This window comes from Rhineura floridana, chromosome 4 (assembly GCF_030035675.1).
Source record: "Rhineura floridana isolate rRhiFlo1 chromosome 4, rRhiFlo1.hap2, whole genome shotgun sequence".
NCBI classification, from domain to species: domain Eukaryota; kingdom Metazoa; phylum Chordata; class Lepidosauria; order Squamata; family Rhineuridae; genus Rhineura; species Rhineura floridana.
Window position 1 is genome coordinate 141,918,684 of NC_084483.1, and position 19,285 is coordinate 141,937,968.

The 19,285-nt window shown below is 40.6% G+C and overlaps 1 protein-coding gene across 1 annotated transcript in view; it reads left to right on the plus strand.

Moving 5' to 3' along the window:
* Positions 1-2,208, plus strand: part of SDCCAG8 (SHH signaling and ciliogenesis regulator SDCCAG8) — a 231,828-nt gene extending 229,620 nt beyond the window's left edge. Inside the window, exons 18-19 of the mRNA XM_061626111.1 lie at positions 1,973-2,016; positions 2,199-2,208. Coding sequence (XP_061482095.1) covers positions 1,973-2,016; positions 2,199-2,208 — 54 coding nt within the window. The remainder of the gene's footprint in view (positions 1-1,972; positions 2,017-2,198) is intronic.
* The last annotated feature ends 17,077 nt before the right edge of the window (positions 2,209-19,285 follow it).

Consider the following 19,285-nt stretch of genomic DNA (forward strand, 5'->3'; position numbering starts at 1 on the left):
TTTTGAGTGAACATAGCAAAGGACTGTGTAGTAAATCTTGCTCTCCTCCTCCAATTCTATTTTTAAAAGCAATTAGGCAGGGCTTACCTTCATGTCACTTTTTATTTTGTAGGAAACCGATACTGATTTTATTTTTATTTTTTAAAAATGTTCTGCAATGACCAACTGGTTTTGACAATAAATTATTACATGTGGTGTATGTATTTTTGCATCTCCAGTGTGCGTGTGCAATCTTTCCAACAACCCTGTGAGGTAGGATTGGAAACCAAGGCAGCTCACAAAAAGAAATAAATCAATTTAAAGTCCAATAACAATAAAACAAGTATGAAACCGTTGCAAAACAATTTAAAGTGGCATGATTCTGAATTTTGGGTTGGGTGAGTGAAGTTCTTTATCACTTGATGTTGCAGTCCTGTGCATGCTTCCCTGTTTGAGTAAGCTCCATTGAATACATTGGGACTTGCTTCTGAGTAAACAAACATAGCACTATAAATATCTTTACAGGTTGTGTAAATAATAAGCATCTTTGAAACTCATGCTTATATAAGTATTTCTTCATACTATGTCCTGATAAGTATCTGATTTCACACTACGGTTGTACATTGTTATTTCCTCTACATTTTAAGTGTGCCCTTTTTCCTTGTGGTGGTCATGGTCGCCCTTTGTTGTTTTCACTCTGAGAAGCAGATTAGGCTGACAAATGGTGAGTAGGCCATGGTCACCCAGTAAACTTTGTATCTGATTTCCATTTTTAAAAATTAATTAAATTATTTACATGCAGGCAAAGTTTATAAAATAGATCTATACAATACATTTAAAGCACATCCGACTCACATTTCAAGCTCATGTCTTCCCCCAAAGAACCTTGGAAAGTGTAGTTTCCCCCTCACAGTTATAGTTCCTACCACCCTTAACAAACTACAGTTCCCATGATTCTGTGATGTGAATCATGTGATTCAAAAGTGTGTTGAATGTGCTTTAAACGAATAGAGTAGATTTGCCCTAGATATGCTGTGCATTCATTAGAGAAATGAAAAGAACAATTATAAAAGATACTTTTAAACATGGGAAGGGTTTTAGCTCAGTGGTAGGGCACAGACTTTGCATGCAAGGGTCCAAAATCCAATCTCTGGAAAAGACTTGTCTGGAATCCTGGAGAGCCAATGCTAGTCCATGTCATCAGTACTGAGCTAGATGGTATCAATGGCCTGACTGAGTATAAGGCAGATTCCTTTGTTCCTAAAAGAGGAAAAAGACCCAAGAGCCACAGTGACTCCAAAATTTAGTTATTTTGTTTACAACATTTATATACTGCTTTATTGTAAAAAAAAAAAAAAAACTCAAAACAATGAAATTTTTGACAAAAACACAGTTCAAGACAGGTATTTAAAAACATTCAAAGTACTAAAACCAAAAATGAGTTAAAAACATAAAAATAGCTTCTACATGCCTAGGTAGGCTTGCCTAAACAAAAATGTTTTTAGCAGGTACTGAGAAGAGTACAGTGAAGGCATCTGCCTAATGTCACTAGACAGCGAGTTCCAAAGTGTAGGTGCTGCCACACTAAAGAGCAGAGCAAGTACTATGTTGAATTCGTAGCATGGAAGCACACCTTGAACTTGGTCTGGTAGCAAATCTGCAACCAGTACAGATTTCAAAGCAGAGATATTATGTGCTGAGAGGGTCTCACTCTTGTCAGCAATTGTGCCACAGCATTCTGCATTAACTGCAGCCCCTGGGTCAGGATGTGCTGCATGGGGATTTCTGTGATCTTGGCTGACTGGCTGTCAGGATTCTTTTAGTTTTGGATAGGAACCCTGACTGGTTGTGGGATGCTGACTTTTCTGCCTTACTCATAGCAATCTGGTTGTGGTTGGTATGGTATTGCATTCAGGAAATCATCAACATCTTTTGTTTTTGTTTTTCTATTTGCATTTCATTTACCTCTGATATCACTCCCTTCAATCCATAGAAGCAACAACAGTGGTTCCATGCTCTCAGCTCAACTCCCTTAAACCCACTGATGATGCACCTTGTTGGTTGCGTGATGGTTTGTTTCTTGCCCGATAGTGGTAAATGAGAATTCACATACTGGGAAGTATGGATCCAATTGCTGCTGCTCCCAAGCTACTGCCTGTGAAGGTAGACCAAACCATGTGTGTTTTCTCTCTGTCAATTATTACTCACTGGAATTGCAGTGAAGGGTGAAGTCTGTAAAAGGGTTTGGAGCAGCCATGTTAAAAGGCAGGCAGGGCATTCCAGACAGGGTTGCCAACCCTGCGTTGATATTGATTAATTGGCAGAGGTTCCCTAGTCAAGCCTTACCAACAGCACAATCCTAACTATTTCTACTCAGAAGTAAGTCCTGTTGACTTCTATGGGGTCTAGTAAGTCACACGTACTGTGTGTTTGAATTGCAGCCTTCAGGAGCATCCATCTTTACTCCTGAGTGCTCCCATCTAATATCTCCACAACATTAGGCTCCCTTCTTCCTGCAATGGCCTTCTGGTGACTGGCCTGGCCTGAGGGCACTTAAACCTTTCTTGCCCGAAGCAAATAGGCTACATTAAATGTTCCCCACCCAGGTTCCCTAAGTAGGTGAGAAGGAATGACCCCATCAATTCAGCTGGACCTGGGAGCACCCTGGTTTATCTAAGATCTTAATTTCCAATCAGAACATTTTTTCTGATTGAGTGGTATGCTCCACCATGTTTAATGACATCACTAGGGCCTGCCCTTGAAATCACAGAGATCTCTCATGGTGAGTGATGGCAACACCTGCAATCAGCCCAGACAACAGAAACCAGTTGTGCGCTGTGCTGAACTTGTTTTAGTAGAGAAAAAGCAACAATATTAGGACAGTTGATATAGTTCAGATAGTCACTTTAAATATTTGATCTACTTTGCAATTTTAGTGAAGTTTCCTATAGTAAATTATTTTCTTTTGTTTCTGTTTCTATGAATATGTAAAGTACAGCAACACTCTGCATAATTTACACTAAAAAAATCCAAAAACAATTGTGGAATAATGGCACTGAGTATTCTGCAGAATAGTCTCCAGTAGACATGAGGAGTGTCTCAGTTTTCACAAGATAAAACAGTGGGAGCTGGCATATATTCTGGCAAATTTCTAGGGGTGCTCTATGTTTTTAAGTGACCATGCCCACCCTTTCTTAAGTGGAGTGCTTTAAGCATAGCTGGCTGAACACACGCATCTTGGGAGGCCAAGTTTTTTCCAACAGCTAGATTTATTGCTTAAGTAACAACATATTGTAATCAGTTTGATTTTACATCAAACTGCAGTTTCAGGTTCAATTGTTAATGCACCCAAAATAGAAATAGAATATAACCTCCAGTTTGAAACACAAAAGGCTGTCTTCACCATCATATGACACTGACCAATAAAAAGGTTTTGAAATTAATAAAAATAAATTTGACACAAATTTCTAGGATGAATAATGAAAGATAATTTTCTAGGTTAGATTTTCTGTAGAAACAGTAATGACACAGGAAAGAAGCAAAGTAAGAAGAACACCAACAAAAATACAAACAACATAATTCTCCATCTTTGGAGATGAATCCTGATTGCAGGTGTTGCCACCACTCACCATATGCTAAGAGGCAAATGTTACCAAATTATTCCAAGCTACACAGGAAGTGGATTGGACTGTGAAAGACCAACCCAAATTGTGTTTCCATTTTTACAAATTTATAGGGCAGTACAATATCTCAGAGAGGAGGTCAGGTTAATCTGGGAGGTAAAAAATGGGATCCTGCGCAAGTTTGCTGAGAATGGATTGATCATTTGCACACTTATTAAGTTCAGTGGGATTAAATTCTCTGCCATCATGCTTAGGATAGGTGAAACTAACCACGGGGGAGGAGGAAGGGCAGAGGGGAGGGGGGATGGGAGGAGGAGGAGAGTATTGATCATTTGCATGCTTATTGAGTTCAGTGACATTTACTCCCATGCAATCATGGTTAGGATAGATGAAACTGACCAATGGGGGAAGGAGAAGGGGGATGGGCTGTAGTGGGCAGAGAAGGAGGAAGAAGGAAGACAGGAAGGAAAGCAAGAAGAGGGGAGGGGAGAGGGAAGAGGAAGGGCAGGTCTGATCATTTGCATATTAAGTTCATGGGCTTTATTGCCATGCAATCATGCTTAGGATAGGTGAAACTGACTACGGGGGAGCAGGAGGAGGCAGGAGGGAGGGAGGAGGGGATTAGAAGGGGAGGGGATAGGAGAGAGGAGAAAAGGGGGAGGTTTGATCATTTGCATGCTTAATGAGTTCAATAGGATTTACTCCTGTGCAATCATTTTTAGGGTAGGTGAAACTGACCTGGAGGAGGGCGGGTGAGGGGGAGGGAAGCACTGAACAGAGGGAAAGCCCCTTTTCCAAAAGAAAAGCATTGTTAACAGTATCATTATTTTTCAGGGTTTCCCCATCTTTTTATTCTATAGCAGACACATATAGTCTCCCACCCACATTTGAACCGAAACTATCCCTGGCCACATCCACACCAGACATTTATTCCATTTTCAACAGTTATGGCTTCCCCCAAAGAATCCTGGGAAGTGCAGTTTGTGAAGGGTGCTGAGGGTTGTTAGGAGACTCCTATTCCCCTGACACAGCTCCAATGGCCAGAGTAGATGAACAGTCACTTCCCTGAGAATTCTCAGAAAATTCTGGGGATTGTAGCTCTGTGAGGGGAATAACAGTCTCTTAGCAACTCTCAGCCCCTTCACAAACTACACTTTCCAGAATTGACTCTTTAAAGTGGAGTAAGTGTCTGGTGTGGGTGTGGCCTTCTGATTAGCCTAGCCAAACAGCTGTTAGTCTGGCTTTTAGAACACTGACAGTTGGTTCTTACTGAACATGCCTGCCCTATCATAGACTCCAATATTAAATTTCTTAAATTAATTAAAAAGCAGTCATACATTTTTTAAACCTTTTAAACTGCAGAAGATGAAGGTCAGCAATGGGATTATAGGTACTCTGTGAACATACCTGATTTTAATTAATGTCAACAAATTATGAGAACACTGTCAGAAAAAAGTCCAACAGAGGTCTGAATTTTTTTTCTCTTGTTTTACACTTTGAACTCTCGATTCTCTTTGAGTGTTTTGTGTATTGTCACAAAAACTTAAAGGGCTGTTAAGCAAGTGTTTCTGAGTTTAGGACTATGTTTTGTAAGATTTTGTTTTGAAATGAGCTTATGGGAAGCAGCAGAATGGCATGGGGTGTATTTTCAATTTAACATTGTGGAACATGAAAAATCCATGCTGGCTGTATACAGCCACTCTCATGGCTCTATAATGCAAGGAACAGAGAAAGGACACTGGGCTATAAGTAATGTATTGAATATCAATGTAAGGAACAGAGAAGGGACTTGGCTATAAGTTTGTGGCTTTAGGGTGGGCAGGGCCTCACCTGCCCTTAGTTAGGGGCCTCCACTGGTGCAAAGTGCTCCTCTTTTCAGAAGCCTATCACAGGGGAGTGAGCATTGTGGACCCAGCACTGCTACAATTTCTATGCTATAAGTTACTGGTTTGATTGCTTTTTTTCCCCTCCTGGAAGGTGCAATGTTTGGAGAGGTGCATTATAATTGTTTTCAACCTTTAGGTAAGGCACAAAATATATCTTCCCCAGATTACATATTTATTTAGAACCTCTTGTTCCTTGATATTTTGCTAGGTTCCTGAAACATAGCTTGTTTATAATACAACTATATTACTTTATGATGTGTTCATTATTTTATTGGAAGAACAGGGAAGGACATATTGGAGGCAGTGTCACTCTGTACGTGAATGAGGCCATTCAGTCCAGCAAGCTAGAAACCCCAAAAGATGCAGACTCCTCCACAGAATCATTATGGGTGGTGGTGCTGAGTCTCAAGAATATACTGGGGATGTTCTATCAACCCCCTGATCAAAATGCTCAGTGAGATCTTAAGATGAAAAATGAAATGGAGTATCCAAACTAGGAAATGTACTAACTGATGACTTCAACTACCCTGATATAGACTGCCTACATACTTGTTCCAGCGATGACAAAGAGGTAAAATTTCTAGATACCCTAAATAACTGCGCCCTAGAACAGTTGGCCACGGAACTGACCAGAAGGACAGCAACCCTGGACTTAATCTTAAGTGGCGCCCAGAACCTGGTGCAAGAGGTAAGTGTCAATTGCCAAGAAAATCCAACACGGTCACTTTTACTTCAAAAGAGGAAACTTCAAACTGAGGGGATTGGTAAAAATAAATGTGAAAGGCAAAGTCCAGAGGGTCAAACCATTCCAAAGTGCTTAGGAGCTGTTTCAAAACACAATATTAAAAGTTCAACTGGAATGCATATTGCAGATCAGGAATGGTATCACAAGGGCCAAAAGGATGCCAGTATGGTTAACAAACAAAGTCAAAGAAGCTATTAGAGGCAAGAAGGCTTCCTTCAGAAAATGGAAATCTTGTCTGAATAAATAAAAAAGAACACAAACTCTGGCAAAAGTAATGCAGGAAGACAATAAGAGATGCTAAAATATAAGGAGTATGTTGCTAAAAACATAAAACCCCACAACAAAAAATTATTTAAATACATTCCAAGCAGGAGACCATCTAGGGAGGCAGTTGGATCCTTGGATGACAAGGAAGTCAACGGTATGTTAAAGCAGGATAAGGAGATTGCAGAGAAGCTAAATGAATTCTTTGCATCTGTCTTGACAGTAGAGGATATAGAGCAGAACCCTGTGCCTGAAACAACTTTTGCAGGAAGAGAATCTGAAGAACTGAGGCAAATGGTAGTGACCAGAGATGAAGTTGTTGTTGTTGTTGTTTCTATTTATAGACAGCTTACTAAAAGATCTCAAGTTCTAGGCGTAACAGAAAAAATAAAGAACTCAACTCAGATGTGAAATTGCTGGTCTTCTAACAAAAATATGTAACTTGTCCCTCAAATCTGCCTTCATAACTGAGGACTGGAAAGTGGCCAATGTAACGCCAATCTTTAAAAAGGTATCCGGGGGGATCCTGGGTATTACAGCCAGCTTAACATCTGTCCCATGAAGATTTGTGGAAAGTATTGTTAAAGATTTAAAAAACCCAAGCATGTAGAAGAGGGAGCCTTGCTGAAGCAGAACTAGCATGACTTCTGCAAGGGCAAGTCCTGTCTCACTAACCTATTATCAGAGCTTGGAAAAGTTAATTTTTTGAACTGCAACTCCCATCAGCCCAATCCAGTTGGGCTGATGGGAGTTGTAGTTTAAAAAAGTAACTTTCCCAAGCTCTGCCTATTATACATACATAGATACACACATACATACAATAGTAGCGTTGGAAGAGGCCTATAAGGCCATTGAGGCCAACCCCCTGCTGAATGCAGGAATCCAACTTGCAGCATACCTGACAGGTGACTGTCCAGCTGCCTTTTCAATGCCTGTATTGTTGGAGAGCCCACCACCTCCCTAAATAATTGGTTCCATTGTCATACTGCTCTAACAGGATCAGCTGAAATCTGGCTTCCTGTAACTTGAGACCATTATTCCATGTCATGCACTCTGGGATGATCCAGAAGAGATTCTGGCACTCCTCTGTGGTTTCAAGTACTTAAAGAGTGCTATCATATCTCCCCTCAGTCTTCTCAAGGCTAAACATGCACAGTTCTTTCAGTCTCTCCTCATAGGGCTTTGTTTCCAGTCCCCTGATCATCTTTGTTGCCCTCCTCTGAACCCATTCATGTTTGTCTACATCCTTCTTAAAATGTTGTGTCCAGAACTGGATGCAGTACTCAAGATGAGGCCTAGCCAGTGCCTAATAGATGAGAACTACTACTTCATGCAATTTATTTATTTATTATTTTATTTATACCCCACCCTTCCTTCCAGCAGGAGCCCAGGGAGGCAAACAGAAACATTAAAAACACTTTAAAACATCATAAAAAGACATTAAAATACAATTAAAACAAAACAAAACATTAAAAACATTAAAAAACTTTTAAAACGTCTTTTAAAAAAGGGTTAAAGATATTAAAAGACATGTTAAAAGCAATTCTAACACAGACGCAGACTGGGAAAGGTCTCAACTTAAAAGGCTTGTTAGAAGAGGAAAGTCTTCAAAAGGTGCCGAAAAGACAGCAGAGATGGCACCTGCCTAATATTTAAGGGGAGGGAATTCCACAGGGTAGGTGCCACCACACTAAAGGTCCGTTTCTTATATTGTACAGAAGGAACCTGCTGATAAGATGGTATCTGCAGGAGGCCCTCACCTGCAGAACACAGTGATTGGCTGGGTATATAAGGGGTAAGACGGTCTTTCAGGTAGCCTGGTCCCGTGGGCTTTGTACACCAAAACTAGACCTTGAACTTGGCCCAGTAGCAAATGGGCAGCCAGTGCAGTTCTTTCAGCAGTGGGGTGACATGTTGGCGATACCCCGCCCCAGTAAGCAGTCTTGCCGCTGCATTTTGCACTTGCTGCAGCTTCCAGACCAACCTCAAGGGCAGCCCCACATAGAGCGCATTATAGTAATCCAGCCTACATGTTACCAGTGTGTGGACAACAGTGGCCAGGCTATCCTGGTCCAGGAACGGCCGCAGCTGTCTTATCAACCAAAGCTGGTAAAAGGCATTCCTAGCCACAGAGGTCACCTGGGCCACTAGTGACAAAGATGGATCCAGGAGCACCCCCAGGCTACGGACCTGCTCTTTCAGACGGAGTACAACCCCATCCAAAGCAGGCAACTGACCAATTATCCAAACTCAGGAACCACCAACCCAAAGCGCCTCCGTCTTGCTAGGATTCAGACTCAGTTTGTTGGCCCTCATCTGGCCCACCACTGAGTCCAAGCACCGGTCCAGGGCTTGCACGGCCTCTCCTGATTCAGATGTTATGGAGAAATAGAGCTGGGTATCATCAGCATGCTGCTGACACCTCACCCCAAATCTCTTGATAACTGCTCCCAAGGGCTTCATATAGATGTTAAACAACATGGGGAACAAGATGGTACCCTGTGGCACCCCACAGCACAACTGCCAGAGGGCCGAAAGACAATTGCCCAGTGCTATTCTCTGAGAGCGACCTTGGAGATAGGATTGGAACCACTGTAAAACAGTTCCTCCAATACCCAGCTCACCAAGTCGGCCCAGAAGGATACCATGGTCAATGGTATCAAAAGCTGCTGAGAGATCAAGTAAAAAATAACAGGGTCGCACTCCCCCTGTCCTTCTCCCGATAAAGGTCATCCATCAGGACAACCAAGGCTGATTCAGTCCCATAACCAGGCCTGAACCCAGACTGGGATGGGTCAAGATAATTTGGAAAGTATACTTCTGTTAATGCAGCCTAAAGTAGCATTTGCCTTTTTTGCAGCCACATCGCTCATATTCAGATTGTGATCATCAACAATTCCAAGATGCTTCTCACATGTAGTATTCCTGAACCAAGTATCACCCATCTTATAACTATGCATTTGGTTTCTTTTTCCTAGGTGTAGAACGTTGCACTTATCCCTGTTAAATTTCATTCTATTGTTTTTAGCCCAGTGCTCCAGCCTATCAAGATCATTTTGTTTCTGTCTTCAGGATATTAGCTTTGCCTTCCAATTTTGTATCATCTGCAAATTTGATAAGCATGCTTTGTACCTCCTCATCCAAGTCATTAATAAAAATATGGAAGAGTACTGGGCCCAAGACTGCAGCACCCTGCTTGTTACCTCCCCCCAATGAGAAGGAACCATTGATAAGCACTCTTTGAGTACGATTCTGTAGCCAACTGTGAATCCACCTGATAGTTGTTCCATCCAGCCCACATTTAGCTAGCTTGCTAATCGGAATATCATGGGGCACTTTGTCAAAAGTATTATTGAAGTCAAGATATATTATGTCCACAGCATTTCCACAGTCTACTGGGGAGGTTACCAGATTTTTAAAAAAGTAAGATTAGTCTGGCAGGATTTGTTCTTAACAAATCCATGTTGGCTTCTAGCTAGTTGCTGCATTTTTTTCAAGGTGGTTAAAGATTGAGTGCTTTATAATCTGCTCCAGAATTTTCCCAAGGATTGATGTCCCAGGTTCCTCCTTTTTGCTCTTTTTGAAGTTAGGGACAACATTAGCCCTCCTCCTGTCATCCGGCACTTCACCCATCCTCCATGTTTTCACAAAGATAATGGACAGTGGTTCTGAGAGTTCTTCAGCCAGTTCCCTCATTATTCTAGGATGCACTTCATTTGGCCCTGGAGATTTGTACTTGTTCAAAGTGATTAGGTATTCCTTGACAATTTATCAGTCTCAAGCTGCAATCATGCCCCTTCAACACGTATTTCAGGTTTGCCAGGAGGGTCATAGACCCTCTTTTGGGAGAAGTCTGAGCCAACAGAATTGAGCCTTTTCTTTGTCTTCTGTTATCATTTTGCTGTCCTTATTAGCTGAACCACCATTTCTTTTCTCTTCTCTGTCTTTTACCTTGGATGTACCTGAAGAAATCTTTTTTATTGCTCATTCTCAGCTCAAACTTTCCTGACACTTCCCTTCAATTCCATGCTACCTGTCTGCATTCTTCCTTTGTAGCTTGCCCTTCATTCCATTTTCTATATGTGTCCTTTTTTGTTTTCAGGTCATCTCTAAGCTTTTTGTGAAGCCACATTGGCTTCTTGTACTGTCTTCCACCTTTTTTATCGTTGAAATTGTTTGCAATTATGCCTTTAGAATGTCTTCTTTTTTTTAGAAACTTTCACCTACCTTGGATTCTTCTTCAATTAGGGTCACTTGCCATGGGATCTTGCTTATAATTGTTCTGAGTTTATTAAAATCAGCTTTCCTGAAGTCCAGGATATGTGTACGACTACTCTCAGCTTTTGCTTCCTTTAAAATCAAGAACTCAGGTATAATGTGGTTACTTTCCTCCAGAGTTCCCATTACTGCCACTTCATCCACTAAGTCATCTCTATTGGTTAGAATCAAGTCCAGGATAGCTGATCCTCCACTTTCTGTAGGAGAAAGTAATCTCCAACACAAATCAGGAATTCCTTGGAGGGACCATGTTTGGCAGAATTGGTCACCCAACAGATATTGGGGTAATTGAAGTCCCCCATTACTACTAGATCATGCCTCCTTGAAACATTGGCAATTTGCTTTTCAAAAGTTTCATCCTTGTCTTCTCCTTGATTGGATGGTCTGTAGTAGACTCCTACTACCATGTTCAATTTATTCCTCGCCCCATTTATTTTAATTCAGATGCTCTTGATGGGGCCTATCTCATCCTCCTATATTTCTGTGCAGGGATATATTTTTAACACGTAGTGCAATTCCACCTCCTTTCTATTCCTTCTGTTCTTTTTGAACAAGTTATATCCTTCAATTGCCATATTCCAGTCATCTGAGTCATCCCATCAAGTTTCAGTTATACCTATCATGTTGTATTAGAGTTCTTTGAGAATGTCAACAAGCAGGTTCATAGAGGTGATCTGGTGGATATAGTGTACTTTGGACTTTCAAAAAGCTTTCAACAAGGTACCTCACCAAGGACTCCTGAGTAAGCATAGTAGTCATGGAATAAGAGGAGAGGTTCTCTTGTGGATCAGGAATTGGTTAAGTAGCAGAAAGCCGAGAGTAGGAATAAATGGACAGTTCTCCCAAAGGAAGGCTGTAGAAAGTGGAGTCCCCAAGCAGCCCTGTAGCCAGCCTTCATTATTAGGTGCGGCAGCCACATTTCTAGGTGAGGCATTGGGGGCAGGTGCACAATGCGAGCTGATTCCCACACCCACACACACTGGTGGAGACTAGGATGTGAGGGTCAGGCCAGAGGAAGAAAAAGGCAGTGACTTTCCCCATCACTCCTCCTCCATCCAGAGTATGTTTTAATCTCTTGAATTGTGTCATCCTTTTTTGAAAGATCCTGAGGAATACCACACTCAAAAGCTTGACTTTGCATATAGCTACAGTCCTCTTTCACCTGTGATCTGTCCCTGTTCTGATTCTTCATGAACTGAACTACTTTGGTAAAAACAGTGAGTTCCTGAACTTGGCTTTGATGCTGCATTAAGTATTCCATGTTTGGTTTAAATGAAATAGAAATAGTTTGTAGTCCTATTTCTTAGCAAAGTATATACGCAGCAGCAGAACTGAGAATAACCAGTCCCACCTTCCTCTCATGCACACTAGTTAATTTGAAATAAACACAGGCAGTCTTCTTAGGTAAAAAGTATAAAGAAGGTTTACTCACGGCCTTTCATATGTTCAGGAAACATAAGCTCTAGCTTAGATAGAAAAAGCAGTCTTAGCCCATGATAATGGTCATCTTGGGAGAGAAGCATGTGTGTGCTTCTCACTCCTTCAAGCTTAATGGAGAATATGCAAATAGGATCAATATCCCTTAACAAAGAAGGAGGAAGAGAAGGTAAATAACCCCACCCTTTAGGAAGTTACATCACAGTAAACAAGCATAGAGATGTCCTCCAATTCTAGCTAGAGGGGACATCTCCCTATCAAAGGGGGCAGCATGCAAGCTTGCTTAAACCCGACATCCCAGTGCTAGATTTCACCTAAAAAACAAATATGCCATGCTACAAGTTTAGGGAAGGGCAGAGAGAAAATAAATACTATAGGGTGTGTTTGTTAACTCCTCCTTTAGAGGTCCTCCTCCTTGTCTTGTTCCTGGTCTTTTCCTTCCTGTTGGGCAATAAGGGGAAACATTTTAACTGGCTGCTATATAAAGGATGAATTAAGCAATTGGAAACTAACTGTAGAAAGCCACTCAATTTTTTTTTTTACTGGTTGCTGGGTTGATTTTCCTGTCTAGAAACCCTGAAAAGGATTCATGCTGAGCTACACATATTGGGAAAATCAGAAATTAGGCCTGAGTTACAGCCTAGGTATCCAGCCAGGCAGCTAGTTAATTATAATGTGCACAGCAGTATTTCTATTCCTCTACAGCTGTTTTCATCCTTTGCCATCAAGTAATCAACAAAAGAAAAAATAGCTACTATGATTGTGAGTATAGAGAGTGCTTTAAGCGTAAAGGATAACATAGGGTAGATAGTTTTTTCAGATCACTTTAAGTTATCTTTTTATTTCACCCTTTAGCAATGAGCACCCAATCCTACACGACTAATCATAATAACTGCAGAATAAACGAAGTCTTAATTACTGTAGGCAAACAAACATGCTTCTTTATTTCAGGCTAAGTAGACAGCACAAGTGAAAATGAAAATGAAAAGCAGAAAAAAGGAAAGTCCAAGGGGTGGAGTCTAACTCTAGCCCACAATACAAATATTTAACCCTTCAAAGGTCATGTTACTATACAGGTTTTGTTTTTCAGGATCACTTAAGTAATTATAGGATGATTGTGATCATGAAAAATCCACCCTCAATCACGGAAAGTCTTGAGTGAGCAGACTCTTGGGGCTCTTCCTGCTGAGGCTTTTGTGTCCTTGCCCTGTCTTATTCACTGAATTTTTCAGAGGAACCTATTCTCAAATTGCTCCTGTTCTTAAAACAAGCTTGTTATTGTTATGTGCCTTCAAGTCAATTACGACTTATGGCAACCCTATGAATCAGCGACCTCCAATAGCATCTGTTATAAACCACCGTGTTCAGATCTTGTAAATTCAGGTCTGTGGCTTCCTTTATGGAATCAATCCATCTCTTGTTTGGTCTTCCTCTTTTTTATACTCCCTTCTGTTTTTCCCAGCATTATAGTCTTTTCTAGTGAGTCATGTCGTCTCATTATGTGTCCAAAGTATGATAACCTCAGTTTCATCATTTTAGCTTCTAGTGACCTTGGGCCAGTCACTGCCGGCAGTCCATTTCCATTTCATTTTCAACACCCAATTATTTGTCTTTTTCGTGGTCCATGGTATCCGCAAAAGCTCTCCTCCAACACCACATTTCAAATGAGTTAATTTTTCTCTTACCCACTTTTTTCACTGTCCAGTTTTCACATTCATACATAAAGATAGGGAATACCATGGTCTGTAAACAAGCTATCAGTCTTTAAATGGTGGTTATAATTGTGTCATGTCACAAATTAAAAAGAAGACAATTCCCCCCTCCAAAAAAAATCCTGGGGGACACAAAGCACAGCTCTAGGGGGGATGGCATCCCCTCCCCCCTCGGCTACAGGCCTGCCCCCAAAGATTGGTATTGGGACCTGTGCTTTTTAACTTGTTCATAAATGATCTAGAGTTAGGGGTAAACAATGGGGTGGCCACATGATACTAAATTTTTCAGGGTTGTCAAAACAAAAAGGGATTGCGAAAGACTCCAAAAGGACCTCTCTAAACTGAGTGAACGGACTGTAAAATAGCAAATATAATTCAGTGTAAAGTTATGAACATTGGAGCAAAATATCTTCATTTCACATATAAGTTCATGGGGTTTGAACTGGTGGTGACTGATGAGGAATGAGAAAGCTCAATGAAGATGTCAGCTCAGTGTGTGGCAGTTGTGAAAAAGGCAATTTCAATGCTAAGGATCATTAGGAAAGCTATTGAAAAAAAATTATCAATATCAGAATCCCGTTATATAAATCTACAGTGCAGCTGCATTCGGAATAGTGTGCACAGTTCTGGTTGACTCACCTCAAAAAGGCTATCGTAGAGTTTGGAAAGGTTAAAAAAGGGTAACCCAAATGATCAAGGGGATGGAGAGACTCCCTATGAGGAAAGGGTGCAGCATTTGGGGCTTTTTAGTTTAGAGAAAAGGTAAGATGTTACATGATAGAAATGTATAAAATTATGCATGGCATGGAGAAAGTGGATAGAGAAGTTTTTCTCCCCCTCTCAACACTAGAACTTGTGGACAACCAATGAAGCTGAGTATGGAAGATTCAGGACACACAAAAGAAAGTACTTTTTCATACAGTGCATAGTTAAACTATGGAATTTGCTCCCACAAGAGGCAGTGATGGCCACCAGATTGGATGGCTTTAAAAGAGGATTCGACAAATTCATTGAGGACATGGCTATCAATGGCTACTAGCCATGATTGCTATGCTCTGCCTCCATAGGCAGAGATGGTATGCTTCCAAATATCAGTTGCTGGAAACTGCAAGAGGGAAGATTGCTCTTGCACTTAGGGCTTCCCATGGACAACTGATTGGCCACTGTGAGAACAGGATGCTGGATTAGATGGGTCATTGGCCCGATCCAGTAGTCTCTTATGTTCTTATTTTGTAACCATTTTTGTTTGTTTATTTATTTATTTATTATACTTGTATACCGCCCCATAGCCGAAGCTCTCTGGGCAGTTTACAGTAACTAAAAACAAATATAATTAAGATACATCTTTTAAAAAACAATTTAAAACACAATTAAAAAATTTAAAACAATATAAAACACATGCTAAAATGCCTGGGAGAAGAAAGTCTTGACCTGGCGCCGAAAAGATAACAGTGTTGGCGCCAGGTGCACCTTGTCAGAGAGATCATTCCATAATTTGGGGGCCACCACTGAGAAGGCCCTCTCCCTTGTTGCCATCCTCCAAGCTTCCCTCGGAGTAGGCACCCGGAGGGCCTTTGATCTTGAACGTAGTGTATAGGTGGGTTCATATCTGGAGAGGCGTTCCATCAGGTATTGTGGTCCCAAGCCGTGTAAGGCTTTATATGTCAAAACCAGCACCTTGAATCGAGCTTGGAAACATACAGGCAGCCAGTGTAAGCGGGCCAGATTCGGTTTTATAGGTTCGGACCGTCTGGTCCCTGTTACCAATCTGGCAGCTGCATTTTGCACAAGCTGCAGTTTCCGAACCATCTTCAAAGGCAGCCCCACATAGAGTGCATTGCAATAATCTAATTTAGAGGTTACTAGAGCATGGACCACTGAAGCCAGGTTATCCCTGTCCAGATGGTTTGTAAACCATTAACTAATACAAATATTTTTTTCAAAATCTAAATCCTAAAATATAATGTAAATGTTTCCACAATAAAATCCAGAAAGCAGGGTTGCCAACCATCAGTTTTATTTTGGTTCAGAGATGGGAAACTTTCAAATTAAAGTGCATCTGTTACCTGCAAGAGTTTTGATGCAGTAAGACAAAGTGTAAAGTGCTTTGTAATATCCTTACTGCAATACAAGAAGACAGATGAATACTGGTGGAAGTCTTTCTCATGGATTTATAAATGGTCTCATTGTGGTTATTTTTTCTTTTCCACAAATAACTCCCCTGGAAATATCACTCATTATATTCTTCCTATTACAATATATTTACGTGGAAATGTTCTTCATTCTTATACCACAGGACTCCTCCTGTTATTTCCTTAGAGCTGATTCATGCATCAGGGGTATGGAGTCATGCTGAACATAATGGCCACAAATCTTTGTTTAAATCTGGGTCTGCCTCAATCACATACAAAGCAGGAGGGCAGGAGTTCAATTTGAAGCACAACAAGGGCATGAGGTTAAGCCTTCACTCCCCTTTCTATGACTTACCTCTCTGCAGTCTGTCTATGACTGGTATTGATGCTGAAGTTTGTAAGTATCTGTCTAGGAATATAAACATGTCCTGTTCGCAATTCTCAGTAGCATCACAAAGCAAAGACATTTTCTGTAAACAATATTTTCCAGGTCTAATTTTAATCCAAGCCAGTGCACTTGTCTGCCTGCCTTGCTGAATGCTGTCAGATCAGCAGCCTGGGCACCAGGCAACTCAAGAAATCCAGTTCTCCAGAGTGTGAGATGGTCAGGGCTCCTTACATCTGCTAGGCTGCTCAATAGTATCCCGGGGCAAGGAATGGGCCTTTACGTTTCCATAGTGCCCAGCCTCCACAGTATGGAATTGGGCGCAGAACAATGTTTCTCTTATGTCTGGGGCACTGCTCTGGCAGCATTATTGGCAACAGGGACGGGCCTTCACAGAGACCTCCAATAAGAAGTCTGTCACTGTTGCTTTGCTGCCCAAAGGTAAATGTAAGGGAAGCAAGAGGAGTTTCGCAGGTTTGGGATCTCTTACCTTCTTCCAAACAATGACATCAAGAGCACAATGAGGTTCACATTCAGAATGTGGTTTCAAAAAAGAACAATTTTCTTTTTGGGGAAAATAACTTAGCTGGTTGTGCCCAATGTAGAACTGAACCAAAGGGAGCTGTATCACAGCCAAGCTCCAATGCTGTTGTCTGAGAAGGGGTTCTGGTTTAAAGCTAATAGTGGTTAATTGCTAGTATGCTAAGCACTGTTTGCACTGAAAAGAGACAGGGAACATCAAAGAGACAGGGAACGTCAAACAGAGGAGTATGTGAGCTCAAGACAGAGTGGACAGTCCCAATCTCTTAATCATGGTTAAGAAATCAGCACAAATCCAAGAGGAACCAACATAGGAACCAGTTTCTGGATAATGATGTGCCCTGTTGCAAAGCAGGAAGTTCTGGGCTGCATTCTTCGATACACCAGTTATAAATATTAAAATGAATGTTGTTAATTTCTCCATGTTTTTTGTAACACTCTGATAAATATCCTTTACAGGATTCTTATAACAAGTTAGGATACCAACTGATGTTCAGTATAAAAGCCCTTCATTCTCAATGCTTTAAAGATGTTTTGGTAACAAAACTAAAGACTGACAACATGTTAGCTTTGAATACTGATTACCAAGGCAATAATTTCATTCCATCCTTATAAATACATAATAAATATTTATTAAATACAGATTTAAAAATGTTTCTTAATGTTATCCACCTTGAGCTTTCAGCAGTAGGGTGGGTTTAAAAAACAAGCCAAATAAATAAAGGTGTACATGCTTGACAGAAGTAAACAGAAGAGGTGTAAGCTATGTCATTTTACAATTTTTTTTTTTTAAAAATGTCTAAAGCAAACAGCTATGCAATTGTTAGAATTCTCCGGAATATTAATTCAAAACAAATTCTAAACCTGAATTTTAATCTACGTGTTTTAAGAGGAATAGTTCTACACAATTCCTGCCTTAAATCATCAACATGTTTTCTTAGAATAATAAATATGGACTTAATGGAGAACGGTATTGACTACATATAACTAAGGCACAATCCAGACAGTTTAAGATCTGTAATCCCATTGATTTCAATGGAAAGTTAAGCCCATCCATATCCACCTGTTCCTCCTGTAACACAGCTCTCATCATTCTCCTCCTCTCAACAATTTGCACCATCTCACCTAATCTTGCTATTTGCCCTTTCATCCCTATCACCCTCACCCTTGTAACCACCAGTAATATTACTAGCTTTCTAGCTCTCATCAATTACCTTTCGGATGTCTTGACATCACTTACACACATGGCAAACAGATGTTTCTGCATAAACCTCTTTTCCCATCAGTATCAAGCTGACACTATCCTCATTTTTTGTCAAGTATACAGCCTTTGACTGCCGCTTCCCCCCTTTTGTTGTCCTCTCAAGCTTTCTGCTGCTAAACTTTCTATTTTTCCATTTTGCCACACTGCTAGATGTCTTCCTTATAAGATCGTCCCCACTAAGGGATAATACACACATTCTGAATTCATTGACTGATAAACGTGTCAAGTGATGTCATGTGTCAATGAGCCATCACAAATTAACCAATATACACATATACCAATTCAAATATCAATGGAGATATTTCACACATGCAGCTGAGAGTAATAAGGTGATAAGATCAAGTGATGTACATGAATGTGTGAACCAACCATAAGACCATGTTTATGTCTTAGTTACTTCTCACTTGACTACTGTAAACCCTTACTTGTTTTTGTATTTCCATATTGATTGCCTTAGTTCTGACCAAAACTCTGTGGCCAGAATTAACCAGGACTAGTCACTGGCAATCAGTCCAATTACATTCCTGGTTCTTTCATCGGCTACCCTTTATCCCTGAGAATGTTTTCTTTCTAGTTAGTGTACTAGATGGTTTACTTCTTAACCTTATGTATACTAGTTTTGCAGTTCATTTCAGATGTGGAGCCATCTTGTAAAGTGCAGATTCCAATATGGTAGCCATATAAAAATGGCAGCCTTTGTTTTTGTATTGAAACTTAAAAGCAGCTTAGGGCCCGGTTACTCCCTTCTCCCATACAGGCCTGCCTGGGAATTAAGATCACTGTCGGATTTCTTGCTCTCAGTGCCAACTCAGCAGATTCAGTAAGTGAACATGAGAGTTGTGGCCTTTTCTATGGTGGTTTCATGACTGTGAAATGCCCGTACAGTTTAAAACTGTCAGGCTCCCTCTTTGCCAGAAATTGAAGACACTTTTATTTTCACACTTTTACTGTGTAACACCTTTTTTAGTCAGTTTAAATTTGTAACATCTTTTTCTCTGCTGCTGTTAGGCTTTTGTTTTATTTTAAAGTGTTAGCTGTAT